Consider the following 11,325-nt stretch of genomic DNA (forward strand, 5'->3'; position numbering starts at 1 on the left):
GATAATGTCTCTTGAATCTCTAAAATCTCTTCAATTAGCAGTTGAGGATAAAGATGATGAAGACTGATGCAATCTCTTCATCCACCAGCTCGGAAAAGAGATGAAACTGATGCAAGGTCATCTGGAGGGACGGCCATCCTGGATACTGGTTTGCAGAGACTCCCAAGCAGCTTCTCTCTCTCTCCCTGCTTTTTTTCCCCCTAAACCCCAATTATTGCCACGGTGTGGCAGTGGTTAGCGCTGTCACCACAGATCAAGAGGGTTCCCGCTGCGAACCGCTCTGTGCAGAGTTTGTATGTTCTCTGTGTGGGTTTTCTCCCACAGCCCAAAAAACATACAAGGTTGTCTGTCTTTGTGTGTGTGTCAGCCCTGCGACTGACCGACCAGCCCATAGTCAGCTGGGACAGGCTCCAGCTCCAGCTCATCTTCTATTTTTGAATTGTTGAAATTAAAACAGTTTTTAATGTTCAATAAAGGTATTTATAAAGCTCTTACTAAGTTTGTAAATATCTATTTTTCATACCTTATCTGGTTGCAGAATTTGTAATGAATTACAAACCTATTTCTACATCAGCTTTAATGAACTACATAAATGATAGAAATGTTTATTTAATGTTGCTGTCCCTGAAATTGTCCTGAAAGGATCAGAAGACATATTGGAATGTTTGCTTTCCTTAGGTGTTTTTCGCACTTTGCAATTATAATGACTCTGAAAACACTAAATGACCAAAGCGTCCTGTTAGATTCATTATGAGGTTTATGGTAAATGTGGAAAGACCTAGCGAGTGCTGTGTAGTTAACAGAAAATGCACTCAGTGCCATTACCTCACAGTAGCTTTAATTAAAATTCAATATAACAGAAAACTGTGATCACAAATTAATAAGGCTCATTAAATACATTTTCAATTACAATAACTGTAGTTAAGCATAAAAGTACATGAAAATTTGTGAAGTGATGGAAAAGTGTGAGCAGTGCATGAAAGACAACATGAAGGAGGACAGGAAGACTGCCACAGGTTAGGGTGCTGCATGCTATTACACCCTATAGCAAATTTGGATTTTATTTCAATAGGCACTTGTTTAGAGGCCATCACCTTCTACTGAAGGAAATTAATTTTAATCAGTCTGATATCTGAAGCAGTGAAAATTCAATGGATCTCCAGTCTGTACTTCAAAGGAACACACAGCAACGACTGGGTTTGAATAAAGAAAACGTATTGGCTGTTGCCTCCTGTCACATGTTAAATGCAATGACTGATATCAAGCAAAGATGCATGAAATAAATAATGTTAACTTGTAGCTGATAAAACGAGCAGTGTGATGAGCTGATCGATGGTGGGAGATCAGGTGTTTGGGATATGTATATGGCTTTTCTTCTAATGGATCCTGAGATGTCTATGAATGAAATTCAAGAATAAAGATATTATTGCCAACATCCACCCAGTCATGAGCAGAGAAATAAAAAATGGCTGCACCTACTTCTGTTGGAGACCTGACGACTCTCAGGAGCCCAAAGCAGTTGGGGATTGTAGTTTATATCCTTTACAGCTAAAAGAAAAAAAAAAAAGAAAAATAATTTGATAACGGAGTGTAGTTTCAATACTGTCTCACTGCTCTAAATGTCAGAGCTCCGCTAGCACCCAACCGTGCGGTGCGCACTGCGCATCCAGGAGCTAGCAGGTAGAAGGCCTGATAATGTAGCCAAAAATGACATACCCTTCAGGGAATGAAAAACAGAGGAGAAAGAAGGAGGAAAAAATGACAAGATAAAGGTAGGTTTGCATGTCTTGATAATGTAACATTTGGTGTCAAGGAGATTTTGAAAGGTTTCCTCAAATTAGGACAGTCCCTAGTTATTGTTGTTGATGTTGTTCAAACTACGTTAGCCTATAATAGCAAATTAGCTAGCTAACGTTAGTTCAAAACGAGAGAAATTTCTCGTTTAACTGGTAGGTTAGATAGCTTACTATTCAAGCTAACGCTTATGTGTTTGTATAATTCTTTGAATAAGTTGATTCTCAGTGCATATAATTCTGGGTTTGCTTCAAAACTAAATTGATAGCAAATGTTTAATAACTAACGTATGTTAATTACTAACTTAATTACAAACGCGCTGACGTTCATGTTTCCTTCAGGAAATAAACTGTGATAGACTTTATCCCAGAGTCAGTCGGTCTCTGTGGTTCAGTTCTGCCTTTGAGTCCTTAAATCTGCCTGAACAGAAGCTTTCTGTTTCATTATGATTCAGCTGACCCACCTCACACACGTCCCTCCTCCTTTGTGAAAACTGATGCTCCCTCACAAGCCGATCCGAATGTATTGAGCTGTTTTTTTTTTGTTGTTGTTGTTGTTTTTATAGAGATCGATCGTCTTCAGTGACACATGTAGGTCAGAGACTGTTTCTTTATTTGTCACCTTTGGAGAAATCGACCTTCACTGCTCAGAATTCAGAGAAATCATGTGTCGGATTCTCCCTGAACTACTCTGAGCTCTGAATAGCGCTGAAAACTGCGCAAAAGAGAAAGTTACACCTGAGACGGTGAGTAAACTGAATTTCTATTTCACTAAGGTCAGTACATTGTTATTGTAGCAGTTTAATCTCTTGTTTTCACTTTGTTTCAGTAAATGAAAATGCAGAATGTTTTATTGTTTGATCGGTTACACAAGATATATACAGACTGTTTTCTGAAGTGTCACAGCTCATCTTATAGATTTAACAGACGTAAAATAGACGAGAAGACAGTCTGAGACAGCAACAGTCTAACTGCTCTCTACCTGCAGAGTGAGCAGCTTCTAATGCAGCAATATTAATAAAGGATGGTTCCACTGAAATGAAAAGTGAGTCCTGTGATCAGAGAACAGAGACCTCGCCCTGATCCGCTGCTGCTGTTCAGTTGTGGAAACTTTCACTTTCAGTTGAACTTTGGATCATTGAATTATTTTTGGATCAAATTGTGCTTCATCCTGCTTCACTCATCATGTTGATCAGTCTTGTAAAACATCTGCTCTCATGAGATATCAGAGCACAGATAATCAGTGTGAGCTGTGCTGTGTGGACAGAGGCTACAGAATGAGTCAAGATCTCAGCCGTTTTACCAGCTACCAGGAAACAAGCTGAAGTTGGAATAATGTCAACTCTGATCAGAGCAGTGAGCTGTGAAATCTGAGTCCAGTCCAACTCCAGGTTCAATCATCCTGTGTCAACCAGGTTAACCTTAATCTGTCAGCCACAGTAACCAGGTTACCTGCTGGTTAGTGCAGTTTTTATCTGATGTCTTTTTGTCTCCAGGTCTTCTCCTCCTGTTTGGGATGTTACTCACCTCGTCCCAAATCTCAGTCATGGTGTCTTCATCTGCTGAAAACTACCAACCTGCCATTTAAAATGACTTCTACAAGAAAACCTGTGACAGCTGCATCTCTGTTGGTAAAGTAGTTTATTGCAGAAAATAACATGAAAATTGTAGTAAATAATAAAAACTATTGTTCTCTGCTCATTTTACTTTTCAGTAGCCTGGAATCATCCTTTTCTTCTTCTTCTTCTTCTCCTCCTGACCTTTCGCTTCTTTGGTCCTAGCTGACCATCATCCTCTCCCCTCAGGAATCCTCTCTTCTCTCTTTCCTCCATCAGCGTCCTCCTCCACTCACCTTCCCTCCTCTTCTGGTAGTTGTTTTCCACCTCATGGTGGCTGTCAGTCATGTCTTTAATCTTGCCATTCTTTGTTTGAGTCCTTCAGGACACTTCTTGATCATGTCAACATTTCAACCAGGCTTCACTGAGACTAAAGACTTTCTCTTATTCTCCACAGATACTTATGATCAAAGTCTTCAGTGGAAATACCCTGACATGTAATCCAGCAGAGTATCAGATAGAGGATGGATGCTGTCCTCTGTGTCCTCCTGGTAAGATCCCACTGAATGGTAAAGGGACATGTGACTGTGGTAGTTACATATGGAGTCTTTGTGATGCTGCCAGGTGTCAACCTGACTCAGCAGAATCCAGCACTTGTGTGCAGAAGAGTGGCGTCAGTTTCTCTCCCATGGTTGGTGCCGTTTATGTTGACAAGTGAAATGTGTGGGTGAAGGACCTGCATCTGACTGAGTTTGACTCCAACAGTAAAAGAACAGGCTGGAAGTTTTTCCAACTTTGGCTCCACCTGCTTGTAGTAATAAGAATGACACTGTAGTAGACAGCAGAGCATGTCACTGTGACTAACTCATAACATGAGCTTTACCCTCAACATTAAACCTTTTCATTCAATACAAACATTAAACTGAAGGAAATTCAATTGTTGCTTTTCTTCTCAACAGGAAAATATGTTCAAACAGATTGTACAGAGTTCAGAAGTACTTCCTGTTTGCCCTGCATGGATGGATCCTTCATGAATAAACCTACTGGACATAAAAAATGCTTTCCCTGCACAATCTGTGATGCAGGTAGATTTCTGTTCATACTTCAGTCAGTTGTTTCCTCCATCTCTTTTTCCTTCCACAGTGAAATCAGATTTCCACTGGGTGGTCTGTACGAGCAGTTTTATTCTCCACTTAGTTTTTATTCTGTCATAAAACCTAAAGATCATCTTTAGTTTTTCTGACATCTAGTCAGACAAACACTTTGCTAGTGTCTCTCTAGTAGATGAAGCAGAATAGAAGTTTAGTGTCTGTATATGTAACCTGTATATGTGTTGACAGGTTCTGGTCTGAAGATAAAGACTTCATGCACAGCAACCTCAGATACACTTTGTGAACCACTGGAAGGATTCTACTGTATAGACTTCACAGAGAACCACTGTGTGGCAGCACAGAAACACAGCAGCTGTCAACCAGGACAATACATCAGGGAGAAAGGTTGGTTTTCTTGTGCTGACTTTAAGATGATACTGTAGCTCTGGTTTGACACTTTCAAACTATAACAAACTCTAAAAGTCACAGCTTAGAGCAGCTCAGTTGAGCATCCAGTCAACTGGTAGCTGTGGGTCACTTTCTCAAAGTCTCCATGGTAACAGTTGACCACACACACACACACGCACACACACACACACACACCTGTCAAGGTAATTAGCTTCAATTGTTGCTGTGACATGAAGGAAAGATAAAGTGGGAGAACATGACTCCTGAAACTGATGTGATGTGATTGATTGGTGTTGTTGGAACTACAGAAACACTCAGGCCAACAGTCTTTGGCAGAGCACAGACACTGACTTACAGAGAGCAAACATATCAGACAACAGACAGGTTTGATTTGGGCCTGCTGTCATGTGACTCATGGAATTAGCTTTAATTAGCAACAGGTGATGTGACCTGCTGATAGTGAGGTTTAGCATTTAACAGCAACAGTTAGCAGCAGCTAACAATGAAAAGCTGCCACCTGAATGTTTTGTTAAAGACAAGGAGAATGATTAGCTTTGTTAAAAGATTCAACTCATCTGCTCCTTTCATCACAAAATGCCACATTTTCTGAAGAGAGGAGCAGCTACAGTCTGTTTGCTGACTGCATGAAGCACTGATGCTAATAACATGTGGATAATTGGAGTCTTGTGTCAAACAGTAGTTGCTTTGGTTATGAAGCTGCTGTGATTTCTCCTTTCCAATCTAAATCCCATCTTGCTGTGCACTTATGGGAGAAGAGCTGCACTGGAACATTTCATCATAGCTCACATAGTAAAGACTGAACAATCATTTTGGAAACTGAAACAAAGAAATGTTTTTCAATGGGATGATTTTTCAAGTGTTGGATTCAAAAATCTCAGTAATCAAATGCTTTGTTAAATCTACTGAATGGAAATCAGACAGGTCTGATGAAATGTGATGAGTCATATAAGACTTTGATCCTTTCATAATATGAGATGTTCACTAGTAACTACTTTCACCATGGATATAATGTGTGTTTGTACAGGAACAGTCCTCAGAGACACTGTGTGCTCTGACTGCAGTGGGGGGACATTTTCAGATGGGACATTTCCATCTTGTCAGCCACACACACAGTGAGTCCAACTTCACATCACACATGGACACACCTGCTTTCTTACAACTGCAGTGGATTTGTAGTGTCTTTACTTTGTCCTGTAAAATGTCCTTCTGTCATTCCAGATGTCAATCACAAAACCTTCAGCTGATAAGAGCAGGAACTGCTTCAACTGATGCTGAATGTGGACCACACAGTTCATATGGGACAGTGATTCTGATCAGTGTTGGACTTTCTTTATCATTAATTTGTATAATTTCCTCTGTAGTTTACTTTGTCTGGAAGAAGAAAACACACAGAGGTGAGAAAATGTTATCATGGTTTAATGGATGATAAAACTTTCTGCTGAGTCATGATGTTGTTGATTAATATGTTTTTCATTGGTTTTGTTTTTATTTCAGGAAACACAAATGTAAATCTGATCAGTCTGAGTCCCATAAAGGTATGTTTGTTACTCTCTGTTTGAAAGTGTGTGTGTGTGTGTGTGTGGATGGATGCACTGTGGTAGATGACAATACTGTGTTTGTCTAACTAATTAAATGATGTCATTTATTTATTAATATTTCAACCAAAAGGAAAACTCAGCTGGAGCAGAAGCACCACTGACAGGTGGAGAGAGAACAGCAGCAGCAGGTAAGACAGCAGTGTTTTCTTCCTTGAAATCTTCATTGACTGAGGACTGTCTGACTGAGCTGACATCTTTACACATGTACCAGAGCTAACTCATCTTCTCTGGTGGACAGAGACAGCTCTCAACCTGGATTTATCTGTCAGAAATAAGGACAAACAGCTGGAGCTGAGGACAGTGTGTCCTTTACTGCAGCATGATGGGACAAATGGTTTCCATCAGCAGAGCAGTTGGGAATATTCATCTCTTACTGTGTTTTGAAGCCTTTTTGGAAAACATGTCTTCACAGTGTATATCTGTATAGCTGTTGACACTGCTTGTGTTTGGTAACCAGAGTTGACTCAAGCAAGCACACATCCACCCCAAACATTAATGGACAACAGCTGTATGACAGACCTTAAAGGTTTAATTGTTGTTCGAACACACAAACAAACACACACTAAAATAACATAAAATACCATAAAAAATTTAAAAATATTGAAATAACATAAACAAAACAAACAAAAGTTCCTGTTCAGGTTTTGAGCATATATTTACAAAGTCGTGACAATTCAATTCAGTTCAGTTCAATTCAATTCATTTATATAGCGCCTTCCACAATCAAAATTGTCTCAAAGCGCTTTCTCCCACAATGTGAATAATAAAAAGATACTGTGTTCAAACAATACAATTATTATCTAGTTGTGATTCTGCATTACTCAAATAAAAGAGGTTGCACTACAGTTATATAGTTACACAGTATCTACAGTAGCATTATTAGGCTAATTTGCTTTATTTCAACTTAGCTTGTCTCTTGTTAGTACAAATGAAAAGTCAAACAGCATTTTTTAATGTTAGAAAAGACGACACAACTCTACACTGAGGCCTCTTTTCCACCTCCTCTTTTCTCCGCTTTACGGCCTTTTCATGATGACAATATACATATGACAAATATGACTTGTTGTTGACGTCTGTAAACAGGAACCTACCTGAGATGCGATAACTCCTCCCATCCCTCTCTTCCACAGTGCACGGAGCAGGACAGGTTCAGGACCAGGTCAATCAAATAATGACAAACAACAGAGAGGGTTGTTAATGTTTTTTTTTTTTTTCATATTTGTTCATTTTTTATTTGCAAGACAGCATGAGAAGAGTCGGGGCTGCACATTATTATTATTATTGTTTAGTTTTTTTGTTTTGTTCTTAAGCTTTCAAAAGTGTCTGACAAGAAAACTCAGTTCTCAGCCTGTTGTTTCATGTTTGCTGTAAACATTTGTAAGCAGATGTTTACATTGTTACACTGTTTACAAATGTTTACATTGTCCATCAGCTTTCATTGCAAATTAATAAAGTGAATCCTGTGGATCTTGTGATCAATAAGGCGTGTGCTGTTCAAGTGCTGTCAGAATTATGAAACTCAGGTTTTGCTGTAACTATCCACTGATCCTCCACAAGTGCACCTGTACAGTATACTGACATTTGGCAGCCATGCTGTATGTGACTCATCTTCAGGAGAGATGTGGGGACTGGATGGAAGTCAGTATAACATCTTAGCTCAACCTGGACTTGATGCATTTATTGAAGCACAGAGGACAACAAGCCTGTCTCTGTCAGGACTGTCTTTGTCTGGAGCCATCAACTGACACCTGTTAATAATAATTGTGCTGTCTTTAGAGTAACAAATAATGTTGAAGTTTATAAGTGTCAAGTGTAAAAATGTAAAAGTTATATTGTTTCTTTAGTTCAGGTAATTTGAATTGGAGTGGGTGTTCGCCTGTCCTTTTTTGGGTTTTGAAAATGGCATCGGAGTGAGCGCTCTTCTTGACGGTAGGATGACTAGCATCTTGGACGCTCCGCTCAGCTGCGCTACGTGAGAGCAGTTAAGGCAGGAAAGGAGTGTCGCGGCTTAAAAGTTTGTGGATGTTTGCGCACGCTTCGGCCTATGACCGCTACAGTCTGTGTTATTGTGTGTAGTTTTAAGTTTAGTAGCATTTTATTTAGCGGCTAATTTACATATTGTTTAGCTTGCTAGCTCCGTTACTCTGTGAAATGTGTACTGTTTTTTGTTGTTTTGAGCGGATATTAATTTGCGTTATTTTCTCTGTTGTATTTCAGTTTTACAAAATTAAATAAATGACGGTGTGTCTTAAAACGAGAACAGTCGCACTCGTCGTTTGATGTTAGCTGGCTGTCTAGCCTAGCAAGCTTACGCTTGGTGAGGGCAGCACAATAATTAAAATAAGAAGGAAGCTATTTTAATTCATAACACACACACTGAAGCAGCTCACAGTCCAGTAATGGTTAAAATGATGAAACATGCAGCTTTGACTGAAGTGCTGACTGCAAATAAACCACACACACTGACCATGTGTGTGACTAAGAGCCTGAAATGAATAAGACAATTTAGTTTCAGTCTCTTACCTCATTCTTCCATTTCCTTTATGATATCTATGTGGTTCAACTGGCTCTCATGAGGACCGACCCAGGAAAGGAAGACCAAGAGTTACCTCTGCTGCAGAGGATAAGTTCATCAGAGTTACCAGCCTTAGAAACAGCAGATTAACAGCCCCTCAGATTAGAGCCCACATAAATGCTTCACAGAGCTCAAGTAGCAGACACATCTCAACATCAACTGTTCAGAGGAGACTGCGTGAATCAGGCCTTCATGGTCGAATCGTCAAAGAAACCACTACTGAGGAAGAAGAACAAGAAAAAGAGAATTGTTTGGGCCAAGAAACACAAGGAATGGACATTAGACCAGTGGGAATCTGTACTTTTGCCTGTTGAGTCCAAATTTGAGATTTTTGGTTCCACTTGCTGTGTCTTTGTGAGGCGCAGAAAAGGTGAGAAGATGGTTTCTACATGTGTGGTTCCCACCGTGAAGCATGGAGGAGGAGGTGTGATGGTGTAAGGGTGCTTTGCTGGTGACACTGTTGGTGATTTATTCTTAGTTGGACCATCATTTGTTTTTCAGCAGGACGATGACCCCAAACACACCTCCAGGCTATGTAAGAGCTATTTGACCAAGAAGGAGAGTGATGGAGTCCTGCATCAGATGAACTGGCCTCCACAATCACCTGACCCAAACCCAACTGAGATGGTTTGGGATGAGTTGGACCTCAGAGTGAAAGCAAAACAGCCAACAAGTGCTCAGCACCCCTGGGAACTCCTTCAAGACTGTTGGGAAACCATTCCAGGTGACTACCTCATGAAACTGACTGAGAGAATGCTAAGAGTGTGCAGAGCTGTCATCAAAGCAGGAAGGTTTTAAGGAAGCCGTCCACCACACTGTCCCTGCCGTGGAGACAAACCCTCTCCTCCAGAAGGAACTCTCTGCACCTAAGCAGAGGAAACATGCTCATTGTTTTGGGTGAACAAGTCATACTTAACTGAGCACTATATTTTCTATATTCAACATCATATTTTATATACTATATTCTGTATCACTATGTCTCTTAGTCTGGAAAATGTTGTCCCCCTGTCCACAATTCCTAACAGCTGAACTGCACTGAAGTTTGTGACATGGAGCATTATCCTGCTGGAAGCAGCCATTAGAAGATGGTGAACTGTGGCCATGAAGGGATGAACATGGTCAGTAACAATACTCAGACTGTGACATTCAGACCATGACTGATTGGTTTTTAGGCCCAAAGTGAACCAAGAAAACATTCCCCACACCATCACACCACCACCACCACCACCAGCATCACCACCAGCCTGGACTGTTGACACAAGGCAGGTTGGCTTTGTCCCAGAGTCTGTTGGTCTCTGTGGTTGAATTCAGCTTTTGAGTCCTTAAATCTGTCTAAAAACATAAAAACATAACACTTACTGCTCATAGATGTTGTGTTTAAGAAGTAGTTTGTGACAGTTTCACAAAGTTTAAAGTGAAATGTGACATCTTCATCACATTGGGAATGACATGACAGACAATGGAGACGTTTTGTTTTGTTGAATGAAAACAGTTTGCATGTTCAGAGTCTTGGTAGCTGTTAAGTGGCTGAATCCACCAACAAATGTATTTTGAAAATCATTGAAGTCTTGAGTAAGGGGCAGTGTCAGTTGGCTCTAAATACATGTGTCCAGAAAAAATAAAAGCCACGAGTAAAAGAGTGTTTTTTAGTTTTAAGTGCATGAGAGTTGAGATACAACCTGCAGGTGCATAAGAAAAGCATCCTGCATCATGAGAGGTGCCACACACCCAGGACATGGCCTGTCTGTCCCCCTCCCATCAGGAAGAAGACTACGGAGCATCTGAGCTAAAACCACCAGACTCTGTAACAGTTTTTTTCCAGATGCTGTGAAGCTAATGAAGTGTACACCTCAGCTTTACTGCACTGTGAACACTGGACACTAAACATGTACTTTACTGCTGCTGTGCAATTTATCATTAAATAAACTGCCACTGTTTTACTGTTCACTACATATTCAGTCCAATACACCCTCTCAGGGAATGCTGCAGTTTATAGATCTGTTTTATTTTAAACCTTATTGTTATTGCTTATTACCATTAGTGGTCAGTATTTATCAGTTAGTTTCTCTATTTTTTATTGGTAGTACTAATGCTGCTGTACTTACCCAGAGGACTGTATTTCACTGACGTGTTCACATGGAAATGACAATAAAAAAACCTTGAACCTTGAATCTCGTCCTTTCAGGACATTGGATCATAGACAGACTAACATCTAAAGGAAAACTGCAACATTAAAGGATGGAAATCAAACTGAATATATCATGTTCATTAATCACAACAACA

The 11,325-nt window shown here is 40.0% G+C and overlaps 1 protein-coding gene across 3 annotated transcripts; it reads left to right on the forward strand.

The window, feature by feature from the left end:
* Positions 1-2,272: 2,272 nt before the first annotated feature.
* On the forward strand, positions 2,273-10,073 carry LOC121198578 (tumor necrosis factor receptor superfamily member 14-like). 3 transcript variants are annotated; one of them, XM_041062838.1, is made up of 12 exons: positions 2,273-2,539; positions 3,290-3,424; positions 3,807-3,900; positions 4,309-4,434; positions 4,690-4,845; positions 5,894-5,981; positions 6,088-6,263; positions 6,364-6,404; positions 6,538-6,595; positions 7,598-7,626; positions 9,045-9,245; positions 9,288-9,489. In XM_041062838.1, the coding sequence occupies exons 2-12, from the start codon at positions 3,383-3,385 to the stop codon at positions 9,354-9,356; spliced, it is 1,080 nt and encodes a 359-aa protein (XP_040918772.1). In that variant the 5' UTR covers positions 2,273-2,539; positions 3,290-3,382; the 3' UTR covers positions 9,357-9,489. The 3 variants fall into 3 exon arrangements, with proteins under 3 accessions (XP_040918772.1, XP_040918764.1, XP_040918780.1); XM_041062830.1 differs by lacking the exons at positions 9,045-9,245; positions 9,288-9,489 and adding an exon at positions 9,544-10,073; XM_041062846.1 differs by lacking the exons at positions 9,045-9,245; positions 9,288-9,489 and having other exon boundaries at positions 2,277-2,539; positions 6,706-8,230.
* Positions 10,074-11,325: the final 1,252 nt, after the last annotated feature.

This window comes from Toxotes jaculatrix, chromosome 2, assembly GCF_017976425.1.
Source record: "Toxotes jaculatrix isolate fToxJac2 chromosome 2, fToxJac2.pri, whole genome shotgun sequence".
NCBI classification, from domain to species: domain Eukaryota; kingdom Metazoa; phylum Chordata; class Actinopteri; family Toxotidae; genus Toxotes; species Toxotes jaculatrix.

Bases quoted from the DNA above. Each gene is read 5' to 3' on its own strand.
- LOC121198578 (XM_041062830.1), top strand. From the start codon at position 3,383: ATGACTTCTACAAGAAAACCTGTGACAGCTGCATCTCTGTTG. The intron at 6,596-7,597 runs GTAAGACAGCAG...TCTCTTCCACAG, and splicing joins AGAGAGAACAGCAGCAGCAG to TGCACGGAGCAGGACAGGTT. The intron at 7,627-9,543 runs GTCAATCAAATA...TTTGTTTTTCAG, and splicing joins CAGGACAGGTTCAGGACCAG to CAGGACGATGACCCCAAACA.